We start from the raw sequence: 16,683 nt of genomic DNA on the forward strand, positions 1-16,683 counted from the left end.
AAATCTATATATTCTTTAGAAAATGACAGTTTAATAAAATTAAGATTGTTTGACGAATAATTAAACTTTAAGTTGACCGGAAACGACCAAGTCTTGGCTCGGGTGCGTGTATGAAATATTTGTCCGGTGACAGAAATTCGGCTCAGGAATGCATTTTTTGCATGTGTGTGCGTCTCGGATATTACTCTGACTGGCTGTGAGGTAAGAAAGCAAGTCCGTCCCTCTCTCCTGCAGCCACCCCATTGGTCCAGACGAGACCTCAGGAATGTCCTTAAACGTTTAAATAGCACTTGTATCGGCAGGATAAATCAGTAGAATAAGTCTAAGCATCGGAATAAATCCCGGACAGGAGCTCATAGAGACTTTGCAGCTATCTACCCAAAACGAATGAGCTTCTACAAGAGCTAAAGGAAGAGAAACGGGATAAATAATCGGAGAAGCAAGGACTTTCTTCTTTTTTAAATCTATTTTTAGAGGGCATTTTCATTTTAAAGGTTTGTAGACTGTTTTTTTTATTATTTACCACTATTTATAAATGACTAAATGTAGCCTGGCTGTGTCCCGTAACGGCGTGTTTTTCATTCTTGGTTGCAATAGGGATCACTTGAGATTTCGAGATGATGCTGTGTGGCATTTTTTTGCTGTTTATGCTTTGGAGTTGTGAAGGCGCAATATTGGCAGGTAAGAATGGAAAATGTCTGTTAATAGTCTTTTTTTTACCTGTAAAAACGTTATTAGTCGTTCCATATTTAGAGTAGGACCTTTGACTGTAAATGTGGCACTCAAGTTATAGTGAGCTCATTGTGTATCCCTATAATATTTTAATAATATTATATAAAGACAGTTATATTCTTATAATGTTTTATGTTTGTATTTAAACTCTTACAGGCTTTTTGCGTAGTCCTAGTAAATATATTATATCTTATTACTTTTAGGGTTTCTTTGTTTTTATGCATTTTCATGCACACTGTCATTATGAGAGAAAAAAACTGAACAATGCTTTTCTTTTCTTTGACCGCAGAGAGTCGGGAAGATAACAGTGTGTATGACTTATTTGATCTCGCCCGGGTAAACAAGAGACACCACGGAGTGAGTTTGGTCAAAGGCGCAGATCCCTACAGCCCTGCATACAAGGTCCTGAATGCAGACCTGATCCCCCCAGTCCCCGACAGCTCCCTCAGGGACCTCCTCGACTCCATCCAGGCTGAAAGGGGCTTCCTCCTCCTGGTCAACCTGAAGCAGTTCAAGAAAACCAGGGGCAGCCTTTTGACCATTGAGAAGAATGACGGCTCTGGACCCGTTTTCGAGATCATTTCCAATGGGAAGGCAAACACTCTGGATGTGGTCTACTCCACCATGAACCAGCAGCAGGTCGTGAGCATCGAGGATGTAGATTTGGCCACTGGACACTGGAAGAACATCACGCTGTTCGTTCAGGATGACCGAGTGCAGCTTTACGTCGGCTGTGAGGAGATCAGTGCGTCAGAGATGGATTTTCCAATCCATAAAGTGCTGTCCCAGGAGGTGGCAGACATTGCCAGACTCAGGATTGGAAAGGGAGCTGTGAGGGACAGATTCATGGTAAGCTCTACAGTGTTTTAGCTCAGATGGAAACCCAATTACTGTCTAATGTTGAAAAATAATATTTAGTGCATTATATTTTGTGAAAATGATGGTTTAATAGATTTAATGTATTGTCCCTCAGGGAGTGCTTCAAAATGTGCGCTTTGTTTTTGGGACCACTCTTGATGCCATAATGAGAAATAAGGGATGCCAGAGTGGAGGTAAGTCTGAAAAATAGATCAAATATGTCAGTTTCCCTTAACTGAGTGGACCTCATACATCTGCAAAATATGGAAGTGTGTATAAGGATATAAATGAACTACCACTTTGTGCTCCAGTGAACTAAATGAATTTGTCTTCTCTCCTCTTTTCCCCTTGCAGCTACCTTAACCGATGTCATGACCTTGGACAACCCAGTCAATGGCTCCAGCCCTGCCATTAGGACTGATTACACCGGCCACAAAACCAAAGGTGAGACCTCTCTTCTCCAAAGAGACAAGTTTGTGTCTCTGTTCTACTAGTCAGTCAACTTTTAGAGAGGTGAAGTAATTAATTGGGCTCTTCTCTCCCATAATCAGATCTGCAGTCTGTCTGCGGCTTCTCTTGTGAGGACATCGCCAGCATGTTTAAGGAGCTCAAGGGACTCGGTGTGGTTGTTAAAAAGTTGTCGAATGAGCTCCACAAAGTGGTAAGCTCCAAGGGCCATAAGGGTCTGCTCTTTGTCATCAATCTCACTCTCACTCTTTTCCTCTCCTCTCCGTCTTTCCCTCTGCTTTCAGTTAACGCATTCCCAGTACGTAGCCACTTGTCGCTGTAATGGCAGTCACTGGCCAAGTCCTTAATGAGACCCATGTGAATACACAAATATGTTTGGCTGTCGGTTGCATTTGCACTGCTTCGCTAGAGTCAAGCAATGTTTGAATCACGGTGTCTGTCAGTGATTCATTTGTAGTGGAACTTTGGCAAAGTAAAAGTTTTCCATCCATCCTGAGCAACCCCCTTCTCTCTCTCTCTTTTCCCCCCAGTATGAGGAAACCATACAAATTAAAATGAACTTCCCCAAAGGAAAGTGCTTCCACAACGGTATTGCGTACAAGGACAAAGACGAGTGGACCGTGGATGGCTGCACCGAGTGCACCTGCCAGGTAAGTGTCATCACACTTGCTGGAATGCAACCTTTAAACAAGCCAGGAATCAGCTGAGGAAAGACAGCGCTATATCCTGTATCCCTGCTGTAATGAAGTGATAATAGTGTTTATGTTAGCGCCTCCCTTTATAATCACATTGCTTCTGTCTGAAAGCCTTCAACACTTCCTCTCAACTATCAACAAAACAGCATGGGGCCTTTTCCCCTTCCAGCAACATCTAGTGAAAGTTGTTCATATATTGTGTAATTAGTTAGGCATTAGTGGAAGAGTGTTAGTAAGGATTATGTTTTCTATCAACACAGCAGGAGTGTCATGTCCCTGATAAAGATAACTCCATTGTGAAATAGAGCAATTAGGCTTGGAACAGTACCAGTAACCAGTCAACCAGTCAGCTCATTCATTATTCTTGTACTAATTTAAACTGTTCCTCTATCCAGAACTCTGCTACTATGTGTCGCAAAATCTCCTGCCCTCTGATCCCATGTACAAATGCCACTGTGCTCGATGGAGAGTGCTGCCCTCGCTGTGGAACACGTAAGCTTCTTTTTAAATCTGCTGCACATTTCATAATTTTTCATTTGATTTTCTTTATTTCTTTCTTGATATCTTTTCCTCAAGGTAACGATCCCCATACTTTATGTCTTCCCCCTACAGCGAGCGACTATGCAGAGGACGGTTGGTCCCCCTGGTCCGAATGGACCCATTGTTCGGTGACATGCGGTCGGGGCATCCAGCAGCGCGGACGCTCCTGTGACCGCATCAACAACAACTGTGAGGGCACCTCTGTCCAGACCCGTGACTGCTATCCCCAGGAATGTGACAAACGCTGTAAGTCGCTTAGCATTCTTAACATAGCCATTGTGATGATAAATATTCTCAGTATGAGAGCATGATGAATTAATTGTGTATGTGTTGCTCACAGTCAAACAGGATGGTGGTTGGAGCCACTGGTCTCCCTGGTCTTCGTGCTCTGTGACCTGTGGTGAGGGGGTCATCACGCGGATACGCCTCTGCAACTCCCCCACACCCCAGATGGGTGGAAGGGACTGCCAGGGAGAAGGACGTCAAACCGAAATCTGCCAAAAGTCACCCTGTCCTAGTGAGTTGAATTTCAGTAGCAAGTATATACAGTATGTCGGAGTGTATGAATTCAGTGGAACATATTGAATGTTGTTTTTATGATACTTTTTAGTCAATGGAGGTTGGGGACCTTGGTCACCATGGGACACCTGCACTGTTACCTGTGGTGGAGGAATCCAGACCCGCAAACGTCTCTGCTCTGACCCTGTCCCCAAATATGGAGGAAAGGATTGCGTTGGTGATGCTACTATGTCTCAAGTGTGCAATAAACAGGACTGCCCTATTGGTAAGCATTTAAGATTTAACAGAATTTTAGAACTAAGTCATTATTCACAACAGATTACTCTTTTAAAGTAACAATTCTTTTTCTCTACAGATGGTTGTCTCTCTAACCCATGCTTTGCCGGCACAAAGTGCGCCAGCTTCCCTGATGGCTCTTTCAAGTGTGGCAAGTGTCCAATTGGCTACACAGGGAATGGCATCACCTGCAAAGACGTTGATGAGTGTAAAGAGGTCCCTGATGCTTGCCATTCACATAACGGTGTCCATCGCTGTGAGAACACTGAGCCTGGTTACAACTGTCTTCCCTGCCCCACACGTTTCTCTGGTCCTCAGCCCTTTGGAAGAGGAGTGGAACAGGCAACTGCTAAAAAACAGGTTTGAGTTATTACTTACTCGCTGTGATTGTGGCTAGTAAGCTAGCTGCTTGCATTTTTTTAATTCTCTGTAATTTTCTTTAGGTTTGCAAACCCCGTAACCCTTGCCAGGATGGTAGCCACGACTGTCATAAAAATGCAAACTGCATCTACTTGGGCGTCTTCTCTGAGTCCATGTTCCGCTGTGAGTGCAAGCCAGGGTATGCCGGGAATGGCCGTATTTGCGGAGAGGACAGTGACCTGGACGGATGGCCCAACACTGACCTGCTGTGTGTGGAGAATGCCACCTACCACTGCAAGAAGGTAGCCAGACCCCACATGAACAGAAATACAAAAGGCCATTATTACCCATCTGCACTCTATTATTGTGATGATTGCCTCCATAACCACTCCTTTGTTCCTTTATAGGATAACTGTCCCAACCTTCCCAACTCTGGCCAGGAGGATCATGATAAAGATGGCCTGGGTGATGAATGTGACCATGATGATGACAATGATGGGATCCCCGATGATAGGGTGAGTCATCACAGCAGTTTTTTTTAGCCCCAAACTGTTCTTTCCTCAGAGACCAGACATAGCAATCAGCAGTAGCCATCCTTCCTTTGGGCAACAGGAATGTAAAAGTCAAAGTGGAAAGCAAGTAGCATAGGAATAGTGTAATATAATTTCAGCATAAAGCCAGAACTGAGGACGAGGTGGCTTGTTGCCCATAATTCTTAGTGTGGATTTGGAAAGTTGGGCAAAAAAAAATGCTGTGGTAAAAATTACCAGCTCGCTTGCAGTGGAATGTCACATTCCAGCAAAAGTTAGAGGAGGAAAAAAAGCCTTGAAAAGCAAAGTTTTGTTCCTATAAATATAATTTCTTTGAGTAATGACCCATTTTAGTAATTTAATTGTGCTTTTATTTCTCTATAAATTTAGGACAACTGCCCAAGAGTGTACAACCCTGCCCAGTATGATGCAGACAGAGATGACATTGGCGACCGCTGTGATAACTGTGTGTTCGAGGCTAACACTGACCAAACCGACACTGACAACAATGGAGAGGGTGATGCCTGTGCTGTTGACATTGATGGTGATGGTAAGAGGATCTCTCCAAATTCCATTCAAGTTATCTTTAATGCCTTTCCTTAGCCTTAAAAAGCATTTTCACAGTTCTGAAGGCTAAGATAAGTATGTTTCCACTCAACAGGCATTCTGAATGAGAACGACAATTGCCCATATGTTTACAATGTGGACCAGAGAGACACTGACAGGGACGGGGTGGGAGACCATTGTGACAACTGCCCTCTGGAGCACAACCCTGATCAGGTAATGTCAGAACTTTCCATTACAAGCCATTCTCTGTAACATCGCTTGACCTGTCATGTAACTATGTAGAAGTTCCCTGTGGACACAGTATCAAGGCCACAAATTGCACCTGCTTTAATGAAAGACAGGAATGTGACAGCTTTGAAGAAAAAGAGTGCAATGCTCCCTCTTCTCCTCTCTATTCATCCATCTTTGGAACAAATAAAAATGGGTAATTTTGCTGAGGTGCAAGGACACTGAACACTTGTCTGAAGGGACATTGCTTGCATACCTGAAAACAAGGGGCTACATTTAAATCATGTCCCGAGTAACACCTCTCATAGTGAGGCTGGTGAAAAACAGTGAAGGGAGTTATTTGAAGTGAGGACAAGAGTCTTATAGTGTGAAAGTTGGCCTTTGGGAATTCTCATCATAAAGGAATTCTGTTCTCCTACAGATCGACTCTGACTCAGATCTCATAGGAGACAAGTGTGACAACAACCAGGACATTGATGAGGACGGTCACCAGAACAACTTGGACAACTGCCCCTACATACCCAACGCCAACCAGGCAGACCACGACAAGGATGGCAAGGGTGATGCCTGTGACCATGATGATGATAACGACGGAATTCCTGATGACAAAGACAACTGTAGGCTGGCCTTTAACCCTGATCAGGTGGATTCTGACGGTGAGTAAGTCTCTCAACCATGTGTCATATGCAGTCTTTTGAAACATTGGTGCCATTTACCAGACAAATACAGAGAGTGCCTCAGTTAATTGGATATCCTCCAGGTTTAGTTTTGTAGCTCTTTGTCCATAGTTTCCATCTTTGTGATTTCCATGTACATTTTTCCTCTCAGGTGATGGCCGTGGTGATGTGTGCAAAGACGATTTTGACCAAGACAATGTTCTGGACATCTATGATGTGTGCCCAGAGAACTTTGCCATCAGTGAAACAGACTTCCGCAGATTCCAAATGGTTCCTCTGGACCCCAAGGGCACCTCCCAGATTGACCCCAACTGGGTGGTCCGGCATCAGGGCAAGGAGTTGGTGCAGACTGTCAACTGCGATCCAGGCATTGCTGTTGGTACGTAATATACAGAGAGACATCTCATTGCAAGTTCATGGACACAAAGTGGTAGCGAAGTGATTCTAAACCATCTCTTATCTTAATTCAGGTTACGATGAGTTCAGCGCAGTGGACTTCAGTGGAACATTCTTCATCAACACAGACAGAGATGATGACTACGCTGGGTTTGTGTTTGGCTACCAGTCCAGCTCACGCTTCTACACAGTGATGTGGAAACAGATCACACAGACATACTGGTCCCACACACCCACAAGAGCTCAAGGCTACTCTGGCCTGTCAATCAAAGTAGTCAACTCCACCACCGGGCCTGGTGAGCATCTGAGGAACGCCCTGTGGCACACTGGAGACACCGCAGGACAGGTGAGAGTAGATTCATTGACTCAGGGTTTGAGACATAATTTAACACGGTTGACGCTTTTCTCATTTCAACCACTGCAATTCATCCTTTCCAGGTGCGCACTCTGTGGCATGACCCCAAGAACATTGGCTGGAAGGACTTCACTGCCTACAGATGGCATCTGACCCACAGACCCAAGACTGGACTTATTAGGTGAGTTCAAAACCTCAGAAGCATGCCCTTTCATTCAGTTACAGATCTGCATGATTTACTTTAAAATGGCAATGAGCTCATGTGATTACATTTTCTTTTTTAGAGTGGTCATGTATGAAGGCAAAAGAATCATGGCCGATTCTGGAAACATCTACGACAAAACGTATGCTGGTGGGCGACTAGGCTTGTACGTTTTCTCTCAGGAGATGGTTTACTTCTCTGACCTCAAATACGAATGCAGAGGTAAGCACATAAGTGATGGTTTGATATTTTAAAAATAATGGTTTCATCACCTTAGACTTTATTTGTAACGTGTTTTCTTTCTTCACTTTCTTTCAGATACATAATTTTGGACCACAATACCTACTAGACAGAATCAGTCTGTCAGTATGAATATATAATACAAGACCTGGATCAATATCTCTTTAACTTTTTCTTTTGAGAAATGCACATTGGAGGAATGACGAGCAAGTGAGCTAATGTGAGGTAAACTGACCTCAGGACTTTAAGCCAAATGAAAGTTCAATGATGATTCTGCACCACTGCACAAAACTCAAATTGTGAGCGCAGCTCTGCTCAGAAGAAATTGGCCCTCTCACTTTGTTGCTCTGATCTGCATGGGGGGGCGGGGGGGCATTTTATTGCTTTGCACACCTGAACTGTTGTCGTTATTCCTCTGTGGATGACGGACCATGTTTTCAATTTAAAAATATATATATTTTTGAGCATTAACATACATCTGCTGTGGACTCAAAGATATTTGTTTCAGTATGGAGAAAGCAGTGGGAGAACTTTCTTAGGCAGGGGTAAATATACCCCTTGAAGGAACTGTTGAGGGACCATGGGCAGTATGGACTGACTGTTACTATCAAAGAGAGTGAATGTTGTTTGTGTGTTTGTGCATGTGTGCCACCCAACTAGCATAGTTAGGAAGACAACCGCATCAATTTTTTATTTTTATTTCTTTAAATGACCCCTCACCCCATTTTCATGCAAGACCAAGGTCTTGTATTCAGCCGAGGCTTACGGCTGGCCCAAAACATTCGTCTTCTCAGGAAAGAGCAGTAGAAGAAACGAAGAGAGCGCAAAATTCAGGACAGCACAGGGCCTCAAAGCAGGCACACTGAACACTGCTTTGGAACAGTAATTATTAGCAAATATTATGTTATCTATATTTTTTTACAGTGAGGGCCAGTCTATTTCCTGTCATGAGTAAACCATTGTTAGTATGGCTGTTTGTATTTACTTATTCATCATAGAGGCTTTAATTCTCGCTCATCTCTGCATCTTGCCATCTTATAATGTTGTCAGCAACCTATTCCAATTAACTGAAATCAATATCAATAATATAATGGCAAGATATAGCATTGCATTTGACCAAAACAGTAAAAAAGTAAAAGATGGGCATCACTTACAGTATGTCTAAATATTCTGCTTCTGCACAGTGTGCATGACTGGTGTGCCTGAGCTTGTGTGTACATTTCTGACAAGGGAAAATCAAAGGAAACCCTTTATGTACAAATATTACCTCATTAATTATTTTTGTATTGAGGCCAGCGATACACAAGAATCACTTGTCTTAGCAACAGAGTATAAATTGGTTGGCTTCTTTTTTTTTAGCAAGACTTCAGTATCATTTATATGCTGTATATAAGATATTTTTGTAGCGAAAGAAGCCCAATCAGGAACGTAAAGGATTTAAGGAATGTTGTCTTGACTATGTTGTGCTATATGTATTTCTTGTGCATTTTGATAAATTATTATGTTTGTTTTATGTTGAGGTTATTTCATTTGTGTAGATATATGCTATTTAAATAATTTATCTAGAAGCGTAGCCTCATATGGAAGCGTTTCTGTCTGTATAAACTTATTTGCACACTGACATGAGGATGTCTTTGTTTGGATTTTATGTCTTTTTAATTATTAGTGAAGCTTTTCTATAAACTTTGTACTATAGTTTCTACCCAAAGTGCTGTTTATACTCCTACCTGGTATTTTGTAATGTCAAGTGAACAATAAACACGTCAGGAAAAAAAGTATCTTGGTCAGTTGGTGTCTTTTTGGGCAAACAAAATGGTACGTTGAATAGCTCAAGACCTGAACTTTTTTCTTTCAGTGATTTTTGGACTCTGTGTCTCCTTTGATTGAGGTCTTTTCCCTAGAAAAGCAAAGGGAGCCAAGCCATGCTGTGTCAAGCAACTGGAATCCATTAGTTGAGTCTAGTAAAGCCTTGGAGAAAGGGAGTATCCTTGAGAGTCAACAGCAGAAAAACTCAACATGAAGTATAACTCACTTAAACAGCACATCCATACAGATCTGATTACACATTATCTCCTTGCACCTTCAAACGACAACACTCCATGTGAGAGGTAGACATAAGGAATTTTGCACTCTAGAGTGATAAATTCACTTTCTTTGGGGAAGTGAACTTAACTTATGACTGTGGTCCACTCTTGCCAGTAAGAATGTGCACTGAAATTTCATAGTTAAAAAAAAAGTCTCAATAAAACTTGTCAAAGTAGTTGAGGTATCCATAGACTAGGTCTGCAGCTCGCTGACTGCTATGCTGTAAGACCCTGCACCCGTATATCATCAGCAAACACAATTCAGACTGCTAATAATTCAGATCTTTCACAAAGCCAGAAAGAGCTGTAATCTAAGGCACCAGTGAGGGTCGTGCCAGAAAACCCAGACTCAGTATGCTGCAGGTCTCTTTACATTAGAAATGACCTCATTCTTACCACACTGAGCTCACTGTGTTTCCATTACCCCTAATGAGCGGTATATCCTACCTACTTAAAATATATAGTGTCAATTACATAGTTGGAATTTCTCAAATGGACAAAAATGCTGCATATGTATCTATGAAATTATTACAAATGTATGGAATTAGTAAAATTAGTCTAATCAAGCACGGTCAGTCTGAAAAGTGTCTGCGTGAGCTGTTCTGGACCTGTGCTGAGCTGTTCACATTCCCTACAGATAGTGCTGTAGGTTTCACTGATAGCAGGGCTCTCGTTGGGGGTTGACCTTGGAGGCTCACCTGGCCAACGTGTTTTCAGTCGGGAGGAATGTGAGATAATTCCTGCCATTTAGACAGGGTCAGAATGTGTGGGTGAGGTGAAGAGTGAGACGAACAGGCCTGTAGGTGGCCAAAGCAAGAGCGAGGAAAGGCGGGACCTTAAGACTGAGGTCAGCCAGGTGCAGACTAGCTACTCACACTGTGCAAGCAGAAGCAATAGGAACCTTGTCAACAGCTCTACAAATCTCCCAAACAAACCAGAAGGCATAATTCTCAAAGCTGACCATCTTTTGTCAGTGGAATCCCGTTTTTTAAAATGAAAATAAGCTGGAAAGAGGTCATACAGGGTCCAATTTCAGAAGATCGTACTAAAGCCTGGATCCCACCAGGCACAGCTGCGTCGCGTTCCGGCTGTGACCCGGCCGCCGGAGCTGATCGCGGCCATTCTAGACCAGGCTCGTGAGCCACCAGACGCGGTTCTCCGCTCTGCTCCGCGGTGAATACGCTGCGAGTCTATTTTTGACGGAAGTCAGACACAGAAACGGCATAGAGAATCCGGTCAATTTTCTAAATAAAACACCCGGCGCTCACTCCCGGTCGTATATCAACAAAAATACTAAACTAAAACAGACACACATTTAACCATTTAACTATGCAACCTACTTACCCATGATAGAAGCACAAAAGTCTAGGAAAAAGGACCAAATCAACAAGTCAGTAACGTCAGGCAGGCAAACCGCTCTGCTTCTGAAACGCTCCCGGTGGGGTATGAAGCCGCTTGGAGGACGGAACAAAACCGGCTCGCAGACGCGAATCTGACCCACTCTGAAGCAGATCACCTATCGCCACCAGGAAAGAAAGGATTGCTGGGAGCTGAACTGGATCTGGCTATCACTCCTGTGGAGCACACATCATCCCTCTGTCCTCATTAACAGCCACTTTGGATACATGACCACACATTACTAACAGAGACATACTATATTTCATGGGAGAGGGCTTAAGGATAATACAGTATAGTGTGCTATCAGCTGAGTGTTTATGTGTGCAGTAGAACATTCTGCGGCCACCATACCCGGTTATTAGATTTAATGACAGCAATTTTCTGTTCTCATTTATGATACTTAGGTTAATACAAAGGGTGGCCCTGCTGCTCCGTTTCCTTATGCAGAACCATAAAAACAAAAACAATGGGAGGCAATCCAGCTACATGTTGAACACATGGAGACAAATTAGGATAAAAATAATAGTTCTCATCCTCAGTTTGCCATTTAACCAAAAGTAAACAATTTTTACAATACTGACACACTGTAATACACACATAATCAGTTTATGTTACTGTATATAAGACAGGTTAGTTATGTCTACATAAATCTAAAAGCCTTACAGTGAATTTTGTCACTCAGGAGTTGTGAGATCAAAATGTCTTTTGTGATAATGAAATATTCTGGTAATTAAATATGTTTAGATCCAGTAATTTTTCTCTTACAACCCCTAGTAGTGTGATAGTGATATCTAAGCAATGATGCATCTTTTGATAGGCGACAGCAGGGCTTCAGATGGATCGGGCCCATCTGAGTCTTTTTTCAGGGTCTCATGTGTCATTCGTCTCAAGATCCTGGATCCAGCTCTCTGTCAGCTCACATTCATCCAGCAGACTAAGTAACTGCTCCTCAGTAAGGTCTGGTGACTCATTCTGCAGGAAGACACAGACATAATGTATGTATGATTTTCGAAAATATATCTATGATTTCAGACTGTAGGGTTAAATGCATATAAAAACAAAGTCAAGAATATGTGCAGATGTGCATGCATGCGTGCACATAGAAACCCACCCTTTTACAACCAATCAGACCTGTACAGTAGACCTTAGGCAGTATCGAGGTCACGTGTATCTTCCTAACATCCTCCCTAAATTTGTTCCCATTATGAACATCCTTTACTGGACTTAAAACTCGGTTCTTGACAAATCCAGACAATGTGTTGTACTAATGCATGACCTATGATAACAGTGGCAGTTCATAATAATATACTTCACTGCTGCGGTCGTCCCCTGTGCCTATTTGGAAGCTGTCCAGGAAAAAAACACTTCTAGTTGGATAAAGCTGTTGTTTTTCTACTGATAAGTCAGACTCCTCACAGGCAGCCTTCCGGGAGTGCATGTGCATTCAAGGAGAAAAGCCAACCTTCTTAAACTAGGTTATGAGGAAAAGGTTTCAATAAATGCCAATATCTATTCATGGGAGTGGTGTGTGTTATCTGGCTACTGCAACTGTAATTTCTGATTTCAAATTATTTGGCTATGTAAACTTTTAATTCCTTTTTCACAACATTAAGGTAAGACATGACTAATTTACTGTACCTATATACGAGTGCTCATGGACAGTCTCTTGGTGTGAGAATGTTGTACTTTGTTTAGTCAGCTGCAACTCAACAGTCAATTTGTTCCAATAATATCAACTCATTACCTTTCATGACATGAGCATTATGCCAAAAATGTGGCCAGGAAAGCCAGACCTTAAATCTCTGGGTTGAATAGTAATCATTGTCATCATTCGCTCAGCATGTGCACTCATGTTTCTAGGTGTCATCCCACACTGAACAGAATATCCCTGGCCTTAAAGAATAAAGAAGGGATGTCCTGATCCAGCATTGACGTCGTATCACCTTATAAAGTTAATATGGCCAAAGTGTTAGCAAACAATTTTTATTTACGCATCCAGCAGACATGGAGCAACATTATCATTCATTTGAAGTCGTGTTTAAGTCCACCTCACGAATGTAAGTCCAATATTCACTCTTGTTTTAGCTCTGTTTTGGTCTTCACTAACTCCTGAGGGAAATATCTGGTTATTTAGCTACTAAATTCTCCACTATGTTCACTAACTAACAGCTAACTTTGTGGGTTGGCTGTTTGGGGCTGGGCAGTAGAGGAGTGTTTATCAGAGCCTTTTTGCTGAAAACAGCTACCTGCTGTGGCTGTGCTGTGCTAAGATAAGCTAACTGGCTTAGTTTAACATAAAGACAGGAAGCAGGGGGAAACAGCTAGCTAGCTTTATCTTGTTTTTAAAACAGACAAGATATGAAGTGTGATATGCTAATTAGTGAGCTTTAGAGGTGCTGTTTTTTTCATTACCTTTGAACAGAGCCAGGTTAGCTGGCTAAACTAAGCTAACTCGCTACTGTAGCTTCATATTTAGCATACAGACATGACAGTGGTACTGACCTAATTATTGGTAAGAAAGCGAACAAGCGTATTTCCCCAAATGTCGTATTATTTAATTTAAAAGTATTAATTTGTGCAATTTTGAGATCTGCAGATGCAAAATTCAATCCGGTATCAAATTAAATAATTTTTATTTTCCTATATATTACAACAGCCAAATGCAAACATATTAATAACCTGTATTAAAATTTGGGTGTATTAAAATACAGCTTGCACCACAGTGTGATCCCTCTCAGGCCTGAGACAGAGAGAATATTATGCCCATGCAGTTGTTTTCACCTCCTCCCCACATCCTGCTGAGTCACTCGAGACAAAATCACATTCCTGTGTCTCATTTATCCCCACTAGCTGAAGCTAATACTCTTCATCGATCATCTGTATTCCTCCTCTGACCAGACCACCCTCTGAAACTCTCCAGCCCCTCACCAGGACCCAGTTGCTGATGTACATCTCTCCCAAACAATCCTGTTCATGTTCAAAGTCCTCTCGATGTAATGACACCCCTTAGGTCATGGCGGGTAGGGCCATGTTACTCAATTACCAAGACGCTGCATATCATCTCTTACCAATGGACAGGAGACCACAGGCATCATGGACACATTCCAGTCTCCACGCCCCCTTCAGCACAGCATGTTTTTGTCCTTTGACATGCATGTAGCAAGACATGGCCCTTTGCCTGTGGACCTGACCTTCACCTCAAAATGGGAGAGAAATAAAGCCCATGTGTATGGTGTGTGTTTATTTTTGCATGTAATCGTATGGATAAACTAGTGACACACTTGGTAGGGATTATGGATACACTTATTTCCCTTCCATGTTTATTCTACAGTATGTTTTAATAGGTATACTTGACACCCCACTCACAGAAGAAGAAAAAAACATTTGCTTAGAATGGCAACTATAACATAAATTTGCACAAACATAAGTGAGCCATTACTGCAACTTGAGATGTATGGCACAAAAAAATCACTGGTCAATTACAGGCATGTCAGTGTTGAGTGTTTGTGAATGGGGCAATAAAAAAAGTGCCCCACTGGCTGGAGTACTAATAGCCAGAAATGCCTTTAACCAGTACCAGCCGGTTGGATGGGAACTACAAGTTAGACTTTCCTAAAGAGAGGAGAGAAAAGGAGATGGAAGAAAGAAAGAGGGTTTTTTACTGCTGTGGCAAAATGTTGTGACTCCGTAAAAGTGGTTGACCTCAGGTGCCCTTAATAGTAGGGAGGCCAAGGGTGTCTGTGGGTGACTGATATGTGTTTTCCTGTCTGACTGTCTGCCTACTCTCTACAGAGCCAGTTAAACAAAAGTGTTACAGCCACTTCAGCTCTTCACAGTCCAGGGCTTCAGCTTCGCAGCAGACACAACACTCATTTCAGTGAGCAGCAGATTAAAGAGCTGTGAATACAGGAAAGCTGCCCAAAGAGAAAACATAATGTGTTTGATTGAGGTGGTTCCAGAGAATATCCTTCTTCCATCGGGTTATCACTGAGACAGGGACAACAATGTCGAGCCTGGTTGGAAGTTTGTAAACACAGCATTACTATCAGACTGAATAGAGCAGGAGAAGATAAAACCATGAGTGGTTTTTGTGCAAGTATTCATTGAACATACTGCAAGAGAAGATGTAAATACATAAATTAGGAGTTTTGTAATGACCATTTCTCGGTCAAAGGAAGTGTGCAGCTGTACGGGCTGCTACACTAGAGGCAGGTTTTTGAGTTATTCCCAGACATACATCCTCTGGCATAAACGTGAAATTCAAGCTGGAGGTGGAGAATCTATAGACTCACTTAACACTGACAATTCCTATTGGGGAAAATCAGGGGCCTTTGACAGCTTCATGGAAAGACAGCAGACTATCACCAAAGTTATACTAACACTTACTTACTGAACACTGCTAAGGACAATGGAAGAATGAAATTAACAGAAAAACAAACATTCATAAATATCATTCAAACAATCATTCAAAAATATTCATTAGGATGACATGCTTTGCAAACACCGTGTTCCGTTGTATAATTTTTAGTTAAAGTGCATCCAAACACTGCTGCATATTCAAAGATTCTCCCTCACTGACTGCCTGCTTCCCTGCTGCTCAGAGAGTTGCTGTTAACATTTAGATTAATTTGTATCGAAACAACAACCCATCAACGAGGAAATGGCTTTGATGTGGCTGCTCATGGACCCAACACGTTATTAGATAATTATCTATTATTCCATGAATGGGCGATCCCACAAATGATAAGAACAGCTTTTTCCCCAGGCACATCGGTTCCCTTTCATTCTTACCAAAGTTCATGACTGACTCATAACTAAAGTCAGTGAGTCTTGGAAAACACAACGTTAGAGTCAAATAAATCCTCAAGCCCGATATGTCTGGTGGTTATTGTCAGAAAGCCGGCATTACTGCTCCAGACATCTCATACTGCTCCCTGTGCTCTTGCTCTCCCACCTGCTATCCAGACCCAGTGGGCTTATTGTATCTGTCTCAGTCTGGCCTGTAGCCACAAAAAGCCATGTGCAGAGAAAGCAAGTGTAAAGGAAAACCTCACTGTCCTGTCTAGCAACTCTTTACAGTGCATTCACTGTCATTTGTCACTTCACTCCTCTTCCTTCTCCCAACAAACAATGGCAAGGTGGGTGAACCCCCTTTTACCTTTGGTAAAAGATCAAGGTTCTCGGTCACTGTCCTGTATCAGTTTCCCACCTGGAGATAAATCTGTCAAAGCCAGAACTGTTCAGCCCTCCAGTTATCTGCCCTGCAATGGACCACCACCTCTGTACAGCTGTTGGCTCATGTACATACAGGGTGCAGAACCGTGGGCTGCTCAGCTTTCAAGGTCACTGACTTCACTCACATACCTCAGCTTTATCAGCCACAGACCCAGGGGCCAGTTCTCCACTAATATAGGGAGGCGTTCTATTCATTACATTCTATGTGCTCCCATTCAAATGTTGAGACCAACTCACGAGGCAAGGACACCGATGACATCATGTTGTGAATGCATCGAGGTTAGAAGAAAAAAACAAGTTTGTCAAACGTCAGACAATGTGGA

General features: G+C 42.4%; 2 protein-coding genes across 6 annotated transcripts in view; one reads left to right on the forward strand and one right to left on the reverse strand.

Annotated features, from left to right (window-relative positions):
• The first annotated feature begins 287 nt into the window (after positions 1-287).
• On the forward strand, positions 288-9,264 carry LOC122861455 (thrombospondin-1-like). The gene is made up of 22 exons (XM_044165892.1): positions 288-494; positions 598-681; positions 1,022-1,581; positions 1,706-1,784; positions 1,945-2,034; positions 2,142-2,251; positions 2,589-2,708; positions 3,149-3,245; positions 3,366-3,539; positions 3,634-3,810; positions 3,904-4,077; positions 4,168-4,448; positions 4,532-4,750; positions 4,856-4,963; positions 5,369-5,528; positions 5,640-5,758; positions 6,195-6,429; positions 6,602-6,829; positions 6,921-7,192; positions 7,285-7,382; positions 7,486-7,625; positions 7,722-9,264. Exons 2-22 carry the CDS (start codon positions 618-620, stop codon positions 7,727-7,729), a joined length of 3,513 nt encoding a protein of 1,170 aa, XP_044021827.1. The 5' UTR covers positions 288-494; positions 598-617; the 3' UTR covers positions 7,730-9,264.
• A 2,211-nt stretch (positions 9,265-11,475) lies between these two features.
• Positions 11,476-16,683, reverse strand: part of fsip1 (fibrous sheath interacting protein 1) — a 30,167-nt gene continuing 24,959 nt past the window's right edge. For all 5 annotated transcript variants that reach the window (XM_044165896.1, XM_044165895.1, XM_044165898.1 and 2 more), the window contains one exon: positions 11,476-12,097. In XM_044165896.1, the coding sequence (XP_044021831.1) occupies positions 11,996-12,097 (102 nt within the window). In that variant the 3' untranslated portion in view covers positions 11,476-11,995. The remainder of the gene's footprint in view (positions 12,098-16,683) is intronic.

The sequence above is a fragment of the Siniperca chuatsi genome, linkage group LG15 (assembly GCF_020085105.1).
Source record: "Siniperca chuatsi isolate FFG_IHB_CAS linkage group LG15, ASM2008510v1, whole genome shotgun sequence".
NCBI classification, from domain to species: Eukaryota; Metazoa; Chordata; class Actinopteri; order Centrarchiformes; family Sinipercidae; genus Siniperca; species Siniperca chuatsi.